General features: G+C 35.9%; 1 protein-coding gene across 1 annotated transcript in view; it reads right to left on the reverse strand.

Moving 5' to 3' along the window:
* Positions 1-412: 412 nt before the first annotated feature.
* Positions 413-18059, reverse strand: part of C2H10orf71 (chromosome 2 C10orf71 homolog) — a 35901-nt gene continuing 18254 nt past the window's right edge. The window contains 3 exon segments of the mRNA XM_051981882.1: positions 413-5588; positions 5590-6000; positions 8835-8941. Of these exon segments, the coding sequence (XP_051837842.1) occupies positions 1470-5588; positions 5590-5874 (4404 nt within the window). The 5' untranslated portion in view covers positions 5875-6000; positions 8835-8941 and the 3' untranslated portion in view covers positions 413-1469.

Below are 18059 nucleotides of genomic sequence, written 5' to 3' on the forward strand. Positions count from 1 at the left end.
CTGTCTTTCATTCTTTCTCTTTCTTTCCTGTCTCTTCCTAAATCTCAGGGACCCAGTTTTACTCAAGCAAAATAGGGAGTTTGTTGGGAAATCACTGTACAATCAACAGCAGGTATCTGAGCAAGCAGTTCTGCCTTGCTAAGCAGTCCAGTGGTTCTGACCTCAATCAAAGCTTGGGAAATAAGTGAACAGACCTGTGGTAAGAGGTGGACCTGAGATGTTTCAAAGCTGAACCGCTCAAGGATCATTGTACCATGCACAGCATGGAATTCTATTTGTATGGCCACATGGAATTTTCATGGGGCCATATTTATGTAGCAGACTCATCTCATGAGCCAAAGGACAATGAGAATTATTATCAAGTGATTATGAGTATCAGAAGAACAGGATATCCATGGCCCTAAAACAGCAGTAGCAGCCACAGATAGTTGCTTTATTTCATCACTGTTCTCAATAAATGACACCAGGCCAAAGATAAGAGTAGCATCTATCAACTTTTTTTGTCCCATTAAAAAAAAGCTATTTTTTTAAAACTTAGAGGATGAACTATAGAAGAATGCTTCATTATAAACAATACCTTTTTTTTTAACCCATATAAATGATTAAACTGTCCTTAATTTCAAGCCTTTAGTCGATAGTTTGCCAGCTACATGGAATTCAACCTGAGATATTTGAGACTGGAAATAATCTGAGAAACTGTGGATGATTTCTTTGTCTGCATGAAATTGGGGCTGCTGGGTTGCAAACAAAATATAGAATTTATTTACTAATTTTTTTTGTATTATAAACCACAGCAGAGTAATCACAAAGTTTCGATTTTGTTTTTGTTTTTGTCTTTTTTGGGAGGTGGGGGGTGGGGAAAGAGTGTGATACATATATGATTGATTGAAATTTAAGGAATACTCTCAACCAAACCCACTTGGGAGTGTCCATGTGACATCCCTGGGCAGAGTTGGAAATCTCCTCATTTTTACAAAGGGAGAGAATAGGGGAGGGTATCTAAACAGACATTCTCCAAATGGAGTATCAGATCTCCCTCTTGGTGACTTCAATCCTGAATGAGAGGATTTCTTGTTGATGAATCCTCTGTTGGCATTAGCAGCAGTAGCAGCAGTGGGGATGGCAGCAGGATGGCAGATGGGAGAGGACGAGGGAAGGAGAGAAAAAGTGGTGGGGGTTGTTTCATGCAATTACTACCCTTCTCATAGATTGAACATTTGGCGTTCATCTAAACAGTAGTAGACTTTTTGAACATTGGGAGGGTAACCCAACTTGGGGAGGACAGAATCATTCAATTTGGGTTGTTCTTAAGAAATCCAGGGTAAAATTTTGCAATAAATGTCATTTTCAAATAAGTATATTCAAGGAAATACCTGAATATTTGTAAAATTATTCTGGGAGAGGGATGTGTTTTATTTTTGGGGGTGGAGGGTGAGAGAAGTGGAGAGGGTTGCTAATAACTTTAATTTTCAAGAGATCCCTTCTGAAGCAAAGTCCTCTAAGTCATCCATGGAAATAATGTCCAAATTTTGAGCTTCACTCATGTCCTTTTCTAAATTCTGTGGAGCTTCTTCTGGGCGACGATTTGGAGAATTATGTACAAGCTCGGAATATGACTGAGGACGTGGGTGTTGAGTATCTCTGAAACTCTGGAGCCAGTGGTCAGCTGATTCCCTGGCTTGAGGTTCTTGCCTTAGAAAAGTGGGTGCTGAGAGCTGTGAGGAGGACCTCAGAGGTGTTAAGGAAGTCACTGGTAGAGGGTGGAGGCCAGGATACACTAAATAAGGAGAATTTAAAATTTCCGAAGAGGGCATTTCTGGGGAGCCCCTTTCAGAAGAAGGGATTGATACTTTGACATACTTGCCTGTCTCTGGGTCATAGAATGTCTTGATTCGTACCTGGAGTGGTAGATCAAACACAAAGTACTCTCCAGAGTGAGGATCCTGGAGGACTTTTTTCTGAGTGGCAGGGTGGGAGGACATAGGGATTACTGACTGAGCACCACTGGGCCTCCTCCTAATAGACTCAGAGAGGGTAGCCACTGAGTGCCGGTGGACAGGAGGTGGAAGGGAACGGACTCGGGGGAAGTTGGATCGTGCAATCTCTGCAGCAGATAAAGGTCTTTTCCAAATCACATCGGCACCCTCCATCTGTGGGTTTTCCTCCTGGATTTCAGACAATTTCTCTTGCTGCAAGTCCATCTTTTTCCTTTTGCTTGCCAATTTCTTTGCTCGTCTTAGAGCTTTTTCGGTTTTTGGCGGGACAGCTGGTGGTTTGTTCATTGGCTTTTCCATGGACTGTGGTAGCTCATAGGGAGCTGTCCAGCTGCTAGTCTCCTCCAACAATGCATCTCGTCTAGACAAAGCCATGGTTTCTTCAGCAGATGAATCAAATTGGGGGTTATCTCCTGTATTTGGTACCAGAGCATGTGTGATGTCTTCCCTTGCTATTTTGGTGCTGGTTCTTTTCTCTGATCCTAAGCTAGTTATGCTGGAACATGTGCTGGGTAAGGGGCTTATTATGGCTGAATTTGACAAATCCCCCTGTGATGTACCTGAATCTGGAGTACCTTGTAGTGCATCATCCAATATGGTGCTGGCTGCAGGGGAATAAACACTGCCGTCTATTATGGAGCTGGCTATCGGTGAGTTCATCATCTCACTAGGAACTATATTTTTCACTAAAGACCCTTCCCTGGGCGTGGACAGTAAGCGGTTTCTAGAGCAATGAATTTTCTCTTCTGAATGGGTGCCACTTAATTGGTTTGCTGGTGGATGATCTCCAGAATCTTCATTTGGCAAAATGATGGTAGGTTTGACTCTGAAGGAAATAGGTTTCTGTTTATTCTTGTAATCATTTTCAAGGTCATTTCCCACAATTTTATTTGATAAATTTTGAGTAGGCCTGACACTATCACTATTTTTTATACATGGGAAGAATGAGGAGTTGCTGTCATGTTCCAAAAGAGTAGCTTCTGACATTGGCTGGACATTTTCCATCTTTACTGATCCAAAAACCTGTCCACTATCACTTATGCTCCTGTAGGGTTTTTTGTAGGCACTAGATTGACTGCTTGATGTTGGGGGATGACTAGTTTTTTGAGCATTTGGTATATCTTGCGATTCCAGCTGGTAAAGGTGAGTGTTCTCACCATGTTCTGTCAATCTGCTCTCTACTTCTTTCTGGCTATTGCTAAGAGCATTTTCTGAGGATGGAGTCCTCAGTAGGGGTAATATGATAGGCTTAATCACTGGAGATGATTTAAAGGTATTGTCTTTGATTGTAAACATAATATGCTTATTTGAATTTGGGGAAGGGGATAATGGAGGATCCTTGCTATCAGGAAGAGAAATATTCTCATTTTCTTCTAAACAAGTATCTCTGCAATCAGCTTCTTCCTTTGACTCCATCATTACTCTATCTCTAGACATGCTTTCACCTTCTCTCTGAGACATTTCCTCTTTGGTACTGTCTTCAACACTAACAAAGCCATTACTTAAAGCATAGTATTGTAAATCATCCTTTCTTAGATCCTTTTCTTTCTTTTCAATTTTCTGACTTTCCTCTAGGCTCCCACTACTTTTTCTGTCTTCCCTTTGGCTTTCTGTAAACCATATTTTCTGCTGATCTTCAAATGAGGCAAAAGATTGGTCTGAAGAACTAGTGCTTATTTTGGACTTGCTTTTGAGGTTTGGCATGAAATCAGATTGGGTATCACTATAGAACACGTCTTCTTCCTCTGGGGAAAGTGGACCTGGTGAGATTTTCTGGTTGAAATTTGCATTATGTGATCCTGCATCTCTCTCATGGTCGGTCTCTTGGGAAATGGATCTTGGTAATCCATTTTCAAGGTGATGAATACTCAGTTTCTCTTCAACTTTTCCTTCTGTTAGATCTCTACTGCAAAGTTTCAAGGAGAGGCGAGGCTTACTTTTTCTTAAATTATGTTCATTTATTTGGTGATGATACTGCTGAGAGTCTATATCGTTGTTCTTAGGATTTTTGATGACTAAGTCATCATTCTTTAAACCATTCTGTTCTGAAGATTCCCCATTGACATAGAAGGAAGGTTCTTCTATAGTCTGAGGTGAGCTAAGAGTTAGGTAATTATCTGTGAAGTCTCCATTAATATCTCCTTTATGGTCCTTCTCCTTGGTATTGACATAGAGTTGGTGGTTCAGTTTATCCTTGGTTGACATGTGGGGGAGAATTTCTTCAGATCCATTGGACATAAAAGTGCCATTGCTTATATTTTCTTGCTTTCCATGATCCCTAGCTTTTGTTTTTTCATCATGGCTTTTTAGGAGAGGGGAGGAACTATAAGTACTCTTGACTCGTTTTCGGACATCTTTGAGATTGAATAACAAACTGGGCACTTTTGATTTATAACTCTCTCGAGACTGATATTCATTAAGTCCCTCTTGTTCATTTGATCCCATTGACTTTTCTGGGGGAGGAAGTGTTGCCAACTCTGACTGATTTTCTATTGAGTCTAGAACATGCTTTGTTGGTATGACAGGTGTCAAAAGCTTACTGATGTTAAAAGGAGGATCGTAGCATTCATTTGAGTTTACTTGTTCTTCTATGATATCACTTTCAGGAAACTCTCCTGTAGGATCTGATTTTTTATACAAAGGTGAGCCTTTCCCATTGGTTTTCTTTTTATCTGAAGGCTCATGTGTTCTCTCTTTTCCTCCTTTGTTGATTTTTGATCTTCTCCATGGAGCTCGTGAAGTTTCCAACTGAACTTTGGTCTCTGAACTGGGAGCCTTCTCCTCCATAGTAAAGCTTTGGGATTCAGGAGCTGATCGAACATTAGACACTTGAGATAGAGAAGTGGATGGAGTCCCTGCCACCAGAGATTTCTCTTCTGGCTTCACATGTACTCTGGTGTGGCTGGGTGATGTTTCATGTCTGCTTGGGTAGATCTCTTTTGGTAGTATGTTTTTCTCATAGTTTGAAGGTGCTTTGGTTTCTGGAATCAGTTCATCAGCTTCCTTCCTTTCAAACAATTTCTTGTGATGTGCATTCCATGACTCAAAGGCACTGTTTTCACTATGAAGAAAATTCCCTTTGCTTGCCCTTTCATTCGCTTTTCCAGTCTTACTCTTTGCTGCCTTTGTTGGTGGAAGATTAGAAGCATCCACAGGGGCTGTTTGAAAATCATCAGTACTACATGTTAGGTCATTCGTACTTGGTGAATTCGGTGTCCCCTGTCTGCCACCAGACCAACTGGTATTTTGATATGTGTTGGAAATTTCAGCAGGTACCTTCCTGACGGTTAAAAAAGCTGAATCCATGCAGAAATTCACACCAACTCCTGGGAGAGGTACACATTTCAGAGGATTTTTTAAAGCAGGCTGTTTGCTGGTGGGAGGCAGACTGTCAGAACTTGGATTTTCTGTCCTATCAAAAGATTTAATTAATGAAGATACTTTGGAGACAGGTTTACTACTCCTCATACCAGAAACTGGGATCTCCAGTTTTCTCCGTGTGGTAACTGGTGGTGGTGAATTGCTTTTGGGGTATCTTTCCTCTCCTTGGACATACTTGGGCAGTTGTTGGAATGTAGATGCCCAACCTGCATTGTTCATTCCCATGTGCTTGTATCCTGTTGCAGAGATTACTTTTCTTTATGGTGTGGCTGCCTGTTCCCTGTTGAAAGCTACCAAAAAACTGCTGGGCAAAATCTGGTGAAATGACAAGATTGGAGTCATTGAAGGATGTGTCCTCTGAAATGCACAAACTTCTAAAAGCCCGGTCAGTGAGATTGCTGACTTCTCTATCTGCATCATCCAAGACACTCCCGATGCTTGAAGAGTCACTGAGTCCATCTGTGTATTTTTTACTCCCTTGCATTGTCTGGACAGGCATGAAGAGGATCCACAAAATTAAATTTTTTTCTATAAATTTCTGCTCAATGATTTTTTTTCACCCGATCTTCTTCCAAAATGTGTTCATTCAGTTCAACCAATGCAACCATAAAATGGGACTTTTTTCCTGTAAAAAAGAATTAGCAGGGATATGAATATAATAATATATAAATAAATCAGTAAGAAAATCACAAGCCAGGTCAGATGGTGACAACTAACATTTATACAAATACTTTAAGTTTTTTTAATTAAAGCTTTTTATTTTCAAAACATATACATTGATAATTTTTTGACACTAATCCTTGAAAATCCTTGTGTTCCCCAAATTTCCCCCTTCCCCTCACACCCTTCCCCAAATGGCAAATAATTCAATATATGTATACATATTTATACAATTATCATGCTGAGCAAGAAAAATCAGATCAAAAAGAAAAAATGAGAAAGAAAACAAAATGCAAGCAAACAACAAAAAGAGTGAAAATGCTAAAACACTTTAAGTTTTGCAAAGAGCTTTGCAATCTTTAGCTCATTTCATCCCAACAATTCTCTTTGCCCCCTGTTCCCCATCTGTCTCAAGACACTTGATTAGAGGAGCTATGAGATAATATCTAACCCCATTTAGGCTCCATTCTGGGTCTCTCTCTCTCCATATGAGAGTAAAGGGTAGAGATAAATAAATCAGACCATCCTTGACCAAACAAGGGATGTCTTCTCAGAAGAATCCTTTGGTCACATAAAATAGTTGTTCATATCTTAGACAACATAAGTGAATTGAGTGAAATGAGAGCTATCTTTAAAACCAGGAAGATCTAGATTCAAGAATCATCTCTAATACACACAGGAGGTAGAATGCTGGTTCTGGAGTCAGGAAGACCTGTGTTCAAATCCAGTCTTAAATACTCAGTAATTATGTGGTCCTGGACAAGGCACTTAAACTTCTGTCTGCCTCGATTTACACAAATACAAAATGAGACTGATAAGAACACCCACCTCAAAGGATTGTTGTGAGGATTAAACATTTGTAAATCACTAAGAACACTAATGGCCTGGTACGTAGTAGGAGTTTAATAAATGCTTGTTTCCTTTTCTTTTTCTGTCTCAGCACACTGGACAACTCTCTAAGACTTTCAGTTTCAGAGAGGGAATTTATTTAAAAGTTGAATGAATCACAGGTATAGTCCTATTCCCTGTTTTAGACAAACTGTACTGAAACAGCCGCAAGAAAATACAAAAAAAAATCTATTGGAAATAAATCTCATAGTACTTTTACTTGAGAATAACTTTATTCTTATATATCTAAAGAAACAAATGGACTCTATCTTTGCATCACAGGCTCATAATCTGTCTACAGAAATACATGATTAACTGGTCTAAATGGACATAATGTCATATATTGAGAAGGAAGCTGGGTTTGTAATTGAAGTTCAAATCTTGACCTTGCTATTTACTATCTTTGGGACTTCAGGCAAGTGACAAAGCTTCTCTGGGCCTTTGTTTCCTTACATGTAAAGTGTTGAGCTTTGACTAAAAGATCTTTAATGATCCTTCCAATCTCATATCTATGATCTTATGATTTGTCAGTTGAGTAAAATAGTTTGTTCAAATAACTAATTTGTCTAAGTTTCCATTTTGCTCGAAATAAATTGACCAAATATTTATTTGATCTGTTTACCCTGAAAATGGCTCAGTTGTCTTGGTGTAATACAGACTATCTCAATTCCCATTGTAGTTGAAATCAAAAGTTCACTGAGGCACAGCAATTGGTCAAAAGTAAAGTATATTTGATTTGAAGATTTTAGTTGAATTTGTTAGCTGTTGAATCCAGTTGAGGCCATATTTTCCCATGTCTCCAAAATTATAGACATAGTTTTCACTCTTGATGAAAACATGAACAGTTGCAGATGCCACGTAAACCTGACTAATGCTGAGGCTAATGGATCGATTATATCCTTCACCCACACTTCTGTACAGTACCTCCAGGCTCAGAAATTGTCCCTTTTTAAAAAGGTTGTCAAATGTAAAAAAAAGAAGCTGAGGAAGTCCAAATCAAATCCAGACAGAACATACATAACCTCAGTCACTGATGCCTTCTTTTGTCCAATGAGGATACCATGTTTTGTGGCTTTATTGAAGGAAATTTAGATTTCAAGTGTGAGTTGTGGGAAGGAGATTGTATTACACCTTTAAACTCATTGTTCTTGGCCCTATGGGTAGTTTATCTCCAAACATTCTTGCTTTAATCATCCATTGCCTGAAATCTTGGTCTCCATTTATTTTAATTTGGGGCACATGCCTCTCTGTTTATTGACTATAACAATATTCATGATTTTCAAATGGCAATTCATAGTTAGCAATGTGACTATCAATTGCAATGAAGGAGAGAACATTTAGCTTTATCACTGTTATTGTGCATATGAGGCTCAAAACTCTGGCTCCAACTATTTCTGGGCTAAATTACACTGATGAAGAAAAGATGATTTGCTTCTTTGCAAGGAAACAAAAGCAATGTATATTTTACCAGTTTAAAAGCCACCAAAGGAAATGATAAGGAGAATCTAGTGTTTTTGAAAAGTTGAATCACCTGTCCATACTGAACAAGTTAAGTGATTCTTAGTGTTATGGATCTTTGTCAGTAATGTCGATATTACCAATAACTTAATTAAATGAGGCACAATTTCCTTCATTATTCCATTACTCAAGTATTTCAAGGGCAATCACTTGCTTCAATGAGGAAAAAGAAAAAAATACCTTTTCCCCCACTCATTAATTTTCTTTTCTTAGTTCTTCATGTCACTAACTTAGAGAAGATCAAGTGTGGTCTATAAATGGTTATGTCATGAAAGTGACTTCCCTACTTCTCTTTGTAATGAAACAGTATAGAACAACTAGATACTTGGAATCCTATTCAGAATAATTTTGCACAATAAAAAGCTGTTATCAAAGAGTCCTTAGGAATCTTACCTGTTATGAATACGAATTCCACAGCATACCTTTCATGTAATTTTGTCTGGTCTTCTGTGTATTTAGAATTTTTTGGAGTACTTATAATGTGTTTCATTACTGTCCATCTATAAAGAATAAAAAAATAATTCAATGGAATTCAGCTGAGCAGAAGGACACTTTTTTCCTACCATATATTTAACCTTTAATATTATTTATCATAATTAAGTTTTGCTAAAACCTCATCAAAGGCAAAACCAAAGAGACATCTTTTCCACACTGAGGATCCATTGAAGGACTTAAGTTTGCTTGGCCTGGAGAAAAGAAGACTGTGGCCAGATGTAGAGAGTGAGATGTGATTTTTGTCTTCAAGTCATATGGAAGAGAATTCCTAGAGATGGAATGGAAGGGACTTGTCCAAGGTAATACCAATAGTAAAACATCAAAAGTGGAATTTGAACCTAGGTATTTTCCTTCATGCTACACTAACTCCTTGTTCAGATTGGCCTCTAAGAATAGAAAGAGCAGCAATGGATAGATTGCCAAGAAATCAATTTAATAGTGACTGAAGGAGAAAAACCTTCACAATTAAGAACTATACCAAGATGGAATGGGCAACTCTGGGAGTAGAAGATTTCCTCTTATGAGAAAGAGATCCTTAAAAAAAAGACTAGATGTTCATTTGCTGGAAAAATGGGAATGAGTATTTTTGTTTGGGGATTGGATGGTCTCTTAGGTCCCTTTCAATGCTGAAGTTTTGTGATTCCTGACTTCCTTCATTTATTCACAATACAATAATAATTCAAAAGACAGTTTGAGGCATTTTGAATTCTTAATGTGAACAGAGCTTCAAATTAAATCAAAACAATCTCCAATTATTTTAGTGAGCAAAATCTGACCCAAGGCAGTTTTCCCATGTGCATAAGCAATGAAGCTTCTTTTCCAGTTAAAGTTAAGGAAAGTCAATGCAGCCAAACCTGAGTCCACTTATAAAGCAATAGCACAGTATTTAATTTATTGTTGGCAGGAGAATCTAGTAACCACTCTGACAGTAAAGGAACCAAAAAACTGCCCAGGAGACTTTCAGAAGTGTTCAGAATGAAGTGTAAACTAATTAAAATAAACCCACTATGCAAATTCTAAACATAAACCATCAAGGGAATGTCTAGATCTCCAAAGCTTTTTGTGGATGGAAGTAACTTGGTAAGAATCTAGCCCAAATTGGTTCTAGATATATGATAAGATAATATGAATAATTTTAATAACTTGTATTTGTGGAACATATTTTACAGAGAACTACAGAGCTTTGTATATTAACCCATTACTATAAACCATACCTGCAATCACACAATCAGATAGCCAAGGAATAATTTTTGCCGCCCTCCCCTCCCCCAGTTTTCTGGCATAAACTGAAGCACACCAGAAGTATATTGTAAGATGATCACAGATTTCATTGGAAAAATTTTATACACACACACACACACACACACACACACACACACAGACATTTATATATACATATATAACCAAGGCACCATTCACTACCTCTAGCATAATGTTGAAAGTTCATTTATTGAAAGCATGTTTATTATCTCTGAATCAATTAATAAGGAAGCATTTATTAAGCAGCACCTATTATGTGCTAATCACCTACAGGAAGCCTAATTTCTAAAAAGGAAAACAAAACCTCCATAGATAAGTATATAAGGAAAAAAATAAATAGATACTTAATGAATATGTAATAAATACAAGGTAGTCAGGGAGGAAAGGCATAGCAGTTGTAGAGTTCAGGAAAGGCTTCAAGTGAAAGGCTTCATATTCGAATTTTGCTTTGAAGAAGGCTTTGTTATGCAAAGGGTCCTGGGAGAGAAACAATATTTAGGTAAAGCACAGACCCTGACCTCATGGATATCTATCTATCTATCTATATACAGATACACACACAAACATGCACAAATAATCTGGACATACAATATTACATGGTAAGTATACTGAGGATTTGCATGTGCTTGAAATAATTGGATTGTGCTAGACAAGATCACCCTGGTTAATTCAGTGGTCTTGATGATCATTCTGAGTTGTGATATAGTAGGTCCAAAATGGTGAGACAGAAAAAGTAAAAGGTATCAAGCTAGGTCTGAATCACAGTTTACCACTCCTGGGTAATCTTGGGAAAGTAATTTAAGTACTCTAGCCTTCAGTTTCCCACTTGCAAAATTAAAGGTCTTCCCTCTCTACAACCCTATGATGACATGATCCAGGATTTGTCAGTCAGGCAATGGTTAGTCAATAAATATTTATTAAGCATTTAGAATGTTTTTAGGCACTGCACCAGGAAAATAAAGAAGGAAAAAAGAGTCTCTGCTCTCCAGAAGCACCCAGTCTAATAAAGGAGACACATTAAAAACAAGTATGTACCAACAAGAAGTATAAAGGATAAATTAGAGATAATCGATAGAAAAAAGGTAGTAGAATGGAAAGGGATTTGGAAGGGCTTCTTGGAGGAGGTAGGATTTTAGCTGGGCTTTGAAGGAAGATGGAGAAATCAGGAAGAGAGGAAGAGAGGAAGAGAGAGATCCAGTCATTGGGGATGGGATACCTCAAAATGTCCAGTGATCACAAACACATCTCAGCTAAATGACAGAAATACTAGCTTTAGGCTCTCTCCACCCAGATATTCTTCTGCAACCTTAAAATAAACATGTTTCCAAACTATTCCTTCCATTGTCTTTGATGAATTGTTAACCCTTATTGATAGCTCAGATGACACCTCCTCCATGAAACCTATCCCGATTACCTAATTACTTTCCCCCAAGTCAGTTCCATTAAGCATTTATTAAGTGCCTACTGTGTGTCAAATATTGTGCTGAGTACCAGGGATAGAAAAAGAACAAAGATAATCCTTGACTCCATATGGAGTTTACAATCTAACACCCTCATATGACACTTTGTTTTGTATGTCTCTCATGCACTTACACAATTTTGTGTAAGTTGTTATCATTGTCTGTTTTATTCTTCTACTAGAGTTAGCTCTGGGAGGGCCCTTAATGTATCTTATGAATCCTCTGTAGCACCTAGCATTGTGTTCTGCACATAGCAGGTGCCTGCTAAATGTTTGTGGTTGAATGAAAATATGACAGTTTTTATTTTGTAAAAATAATTAGGGCTTTCACTTTGATTTGGAGCAAAGACCTATTTTCCAGTTTCCATGACAAATACTACTGGTTTTAATATTTCAAGGATGTGGAAGGTTACTCAGTAAGTGAAAACTCCCTGAAAAATAGACTTAGTCTTATAGTAATCACACGAAGTTCATTGCATTGAGGAGAATTATATCCTTCATTTAAAATCTCAGCTAATTTCAGCTAACTGAAGGAAGGCCTGTTTGAATCATTGAAATTACTGGATCATAGATAGAATAATTAGAAAGGAATATAGTTTTATTACTTTCACAAAACTGGCAAGGAGATATCAGAATATTGATAGGACATGGTACAAAATCAGAATCAGGTTTTAATGAGTAAATCAAAATCAAAATCAGGATATAATTTGGCACAGCTGATGGAATGCTGTTGGGCTTGGATTTAGACATACTTTGGTTAAAATGTTGCCTTTGACTTTTAGTAGTCCTGTGACCTTAGGCAATCTTAATTTCTGTTTACCTTACTTTTCTCAACTTTAAAATGGGGGTAACATTAATCACTTATTTACAGGGTTGTTATGGGGACCAAATGAGATTTTAAAGCAGATAGCACAATGCTTAGCATAGAGTAGGTGCTTTAAAAAATGCTTATTCCCTTTCCCTTATCTGTAAAGTGAGGATAATAGCAACTGCATTATCAGGTTTTTGTGGAAATTTAAATGGGACAACATATATAAAGTGTTTTGCAAAAAGGAAAAATATGTACATATATAATATAATTTATGATATTAGCTGACATATAAGTAGTAGCTATCACCAAATCTTCTTTGAATTACTTGGAAATAAATTTATATTTGTTTTTAGGTCCTTTAAAGGGTTGCTCTTAATAGTTCAATAGTTTTCTCAGTAGTAATATTGGTTACATTATAAAGTTACATGTATCTTTTTTTTCTATAGAGATGAGGTAAGTTACACTCTACTATTTATCAGAATTAGTATAAATTTTATATTGGAAGAGATTAAAATAAAAAAGATAATTCATGTTATTGTAGCATTTGAGTATTTGCTAAGCATTCTTCTAACCAATAACTAGACTGAGGCAGTACAGGTGTAATTCTCTGCACTTCACAGATTTAAATTTGGTGTGGTAAAATGACTACTAAGTGGACGATTCAGGATTTGAATTCCAGACTTCAATCCTCAGACAAATTGAGGATTCTTTCTACCACTCTAGAATTAAAGTTTAGCGTCAATCTGGAAGAGTCAGCTGGTGATGTGATATTATTTTTGTCCCAAGAATTAATTTGCCTTTACCCTTTGATTCACACAATCCACACAAATCTGATTATCCCATGAGATCTACTTAATGTCAATTCACAACAATGTATTTCTTCTATTAGATAATACTGAAAAGCAGCAGAGTGAAGTGAGTAGAGAGCTGGCCCCTGAATCTGTGTTCTAAACCTGTCTCTGAAACATTCTGGTCAGATGATAATAAGGCAAGTCAATTTACCTCTAAGTGCCCCAGGCAATGTTCTAAGACTATATATTGAAGGTATTGTTTTGCTTTGGTAGAAGAAAAAGCAAGTAACAAAGTCAGAAGGTTGTTTTTTGTTTTTTTTGTTTTTTTTGTTTTTGGAGTTTTGCAGTCATTTCAATTTTGAAGTATAATCATTCATTAGTTTAAATAAGACCTTATGCCTTAATTAAAGTTGTAAACACATGGAAATTTTGTTGTTTCTGGGGCCCTGTTAGGATAGTGAAGACTGTAAAATTCAAATATACTTGCAGAAATAAAACCATATCGGTATTTATATATCAACATAAATTAAGCCATCCATTATAGAATATTTTAGGCCAAACAATTGTGTTTTTCTTTAATTAGAAAAAGGAGAAATGCAACAGGATTCAGAAGCATGAATTTCCTAATTATTCCTCTCATTGTGGAATTATCTGTGTTCATTTTTTATGAGTATCCTTGCATACTTCAGTGAATCTGGGATCTCATTTAGGAAGGTATTCCCCCTAACAATGCAGATTATAGCCGACAATGCCTACTCTTTCAGGATAACTCTTGTCCTTGTCTTACCATAATCAAACCCAGAGGGGTTCACTATCATGTATATAGACAAAAAATGTATAGTTTTATATAAACATACATTTATATCTATATATCTGTACTTAATTGTAGCTTTCTTGGGGGAGGAGAAGAAGAAGGGGGAAAAAAATAAAAACTGCATAGCAGAAAACAAAATCTATAAGGAAGCAAAGAAAAGATGGCTAGGTCTGACAACACAATTTGTAGTAATCAGTAGTATTTCTTGAAATATAAATTTATTGTTTTATATTTTGAATTCTCTCTTATTTCTGCTGTGCATCTGGCAATTTTTTCTTTTGTATTTTGTATTTAAGTTTTAAATAAATTAATAAAAAGTCTCGATTTCTTATATTTATCTAACAACTAATAAGTTGCCATACAATTTGAGTAACCAAATTGCATCCCTATTTATGTTCTCTCTATAAATGAAATATGAAATAAAGAAATCATAACTAAATAACAAATACACATTAAGAGAAAGAAACCAGAGTTGTTTTCTTCACATACTAATGACAATTAAAAGCCTGCTCTCATGGGATACTTCATCTTTTTATTTTGTAATGCTCACTACAAATATAAATGAATGGACTATTATGAAGATAGCTACTATTGATAATATTTGTGGCAGAGGATGAGGAAGTAGAGAACTTCATGCAAGCTAATTTAAAGAAACTTCTAAATCAAGTATCCTTGTGTGTGTATGTGTATATATATGTATATATATACAATATTCTATGTATACTATACTATATATGTTATATATTTTTCTTTGATTGTATGTGTATATGTACATACATATACACATATGGTGTATGGTGACTTCAGTATGAAAATGGTGTATGGGGAAAATGGCAAGAACTTTGTTGGAAAATATAGTTTGAGACCAAGAAATGAGAGGCTGAAGATCTGTGGACGGTTCAGAAGATTTGTGTTTATATAGCATGAATTCTTTTTCAAGAAAACATTGGGTGTGGTGAGTACTAAAAATCATCACAAAAATTGAAATTAAATATATTTTAGAAAGAAATCATAGAGGTAGCAGAATCAGTTGCATTGTATCATTAGATCATCCACTGACTATAATAAAAGTCAAAATGAACACCACATTGAGATAAAGGATCACATGAGATGATACTTCATGCTTGATAAGTCTGATCTATTTAAATAAATTGTTAATTTAGAAAAATAAATGTAGGATCTTGATTCTATCATCATGTCTTAAAGGATATAACTATATCGAAAAAAGTCACCATAGGCTATTTGAATTTAAACAACTACAGTTAGCAATCTCCTTGTCAATCAGAGACATCATAGGCAAAGGCAACAGTGATTTAAATTATAGGCACATTTTAAAAGCAATGTGGAGAAGGATGATGGAAAATTATGAACAATATAATATAATATTATAATATGAATAATATAATCATACGACCAATAAGCAGAAAGCTTGATGTGAGCTCCACCTAAACTAGATTATTTAGGGAGTATTTATGGGTAAAACTGAAAGAGGACAAAAAACATTCACAAGACTGAACAGAACTTTTGATATGGTAATTTAGTATTACCTGCAATGATAATGGGATTATAGTATTTGGACTCTACCTTCTTGGTGATTATTATATTATGTGAAGGAGTAGAAATGCACTTAAGAAGAAGGAATGAAACAAACAAACTATGGGCTAAATGCTTTATAAATAGTATCTTATTTGATCCTCAAAACACCAGTGAGAGGTTAGTACTATTTATCCTTATTTTATAGTTGAGGAAACTGTGGCAAACAGAGGGTAAATGCCTTTCTCTGGATCACAGATTTAGTAAGTGTATGAAAAAGGATTTAAATTCAGTTCTTTCTGACTACAGATGCTGTGCTCCACTCACTATGCCATCTACCTCTCTCCAAAAAGGAATTGCATAGAAACTAGTGATGGAGGCAACACCATTTTAAACTCAGTCAGGAAGCAATTCTCAGATTATTTCAAAGAGGGGATAGTTACAAAAGAATGAGAATATCATAGCAATGATTTTCAGAAGATAATTCAGATGACAACAGCAACTACTATTATAGACTCATGGCTCTATTTTCTCATTTCTGTAAAAATATATATGAACTTGGCTTGTGTACGTTCCAAGAGTGAGGTTAATGAATAGATGACATGAGAACAAGCATTATTCCATAGATGATATGCAATGATAAATCTTGTCTGTATTGTTATGCAACCGAATGAGAATGCAAAAATGATAATATCCATTTTTGTTTACTATATATTGATTTTTTCATTTTTTTCAAGACATTTTATTCAATAGTGTGAAATGCAGATTTCACAACTCAGGCAAGATATTTTTCACCAAAACATTAAAATTTCACAATATTGTATGATAGATAATATTGTTCAATAATACACTGATACTGATATCAAGAAAGGGAGAGGTATATTCACTAAAGATGTTCACTAAGATCATGAAGAATGTTTTGTGTAAAATTCAAACAAAACAATTGCTTGTAAAGTACAAGATTCTCCAAGTGTTATTGTTAAGAGATGACATGTTTCTAAATGCTCTGAACTCCAGAATCATATCAAGACTCATAGTAGAGTTGGGGTCATAAAGATCTGAATTCAAATCTAGCTGCAGAAACTCATTAGCTTTAGCATCTCACAGACTTATTTGTCTCATTTGAAAAATGGGAATTATCATAATGTCACAGGATAGGTATAAGGAGCCAGTGAGATAACAAATATGAGCTACTTTGCAAATCTCAAAGTTCTATATAAGTGTTAATTATTGTTATTATTAAACTATACACCAGCACAGAAGACAACAATATCACCAACTGCATTGGTAAAATGAAAGTAGATGATCTCTCTCTCTCTCTTTCTTTCTCTCTCTCTCTCTCTCTCTCTCTTTCTCTCTCTCTCTCTCTCTCTCTCTCTCTCTATATATATATATATATATATATATATATATATATATATAAAATTAAATGATACTATAGTATATTGGCAAGACACTGTTAGATTCATTCATCATTATATACATTTTGAATAGATGAATGATGAGTTAGATTCAGAAATAAGTAAGAAGAAATGAGTAAGAAAAGAGATTAAGGATGAATTATATCTGAATGAATGAATAAAAAATTAAGGATTTGCTTATGTGCTTAGCCCTGGGGATACAAATAAAAAAGCAAAGTCAGTCCCTGCCTGCAGGGTGCTTATATTCTAATAGGAAAATCACATTCTGGTCAGGAAAATTATAGGGCTAGTACATGGTACCATAAAGGAGTAAATTGAAATTCTTTATTTACATTTAGGAGTGGTTAGGAATGGAATAAAAAAGGGTACATATGCAGAGGAGAAGCCATGGTCAAGATGGTGGTCAGAAAGGAGATAATGAGGTGAAACATGGTGGAGACTTTCCTGAAATGTTGTACAGGAGAGGATGTCACTAAAGAAGCATTAGATATCCCAGGATGGAAGTTCCTCGAGGGCATGGTTTCTGATGTGGGCAGTGAAGTGGTTGGCAAGGAAGTTTGGAGAGCTGGCCAGAGAGGAGGAAGTGAACTGGAGAAACTGAATAATCCTTTACTTGATTCCAAATGCCCTAGAGTTATATAGGATTCTCTTGTTAACACCAGGATTTTCTTCGTGGTGCTCTGTTAGTATGAATCATAGAGAGCTGTAATCTTGGGATAATCAAAATGATAAATAACACAAAAGGACCAAAAATAAAATTCCAAATAAAAATAATTTATACGTAAAATCAGACAGCTAGATGTCAGAGTGCAAATTTGAGTTAGAAAGACCTGCTTATGTCTCCCCCATGGACTTCTTGTAAGAATCAAATTAAATAATACATTTAAGATGCTTTGCAAACCTTAAAATGCTCTATTTTTAATATAATCTTGATGCAGGAGAGAGAATGCTAGCTTTGGAAATGAAAGATGCATAGCAAGTACAGATAGGTAAAGGATGATTCATGTAGAAGAAATAGTACAAAAAGACATTAT

The sequence above is a fragment of the Antechinus flavipes genome, chromosome 2 (genome assembly GCF_016432865.1).
Source record: "Antechinus flavipes isolate AdamAnt ecotype Samford, QLD, Australia chromosome 2, AdamAnt_v2, whole genome shotgun sequence".
NCBI lineage: Eukaryota > Metazoa > Chordata > Mammalia > Dasyuromorphia > Dasyuridae > Antechinus > Antechinus flavipes.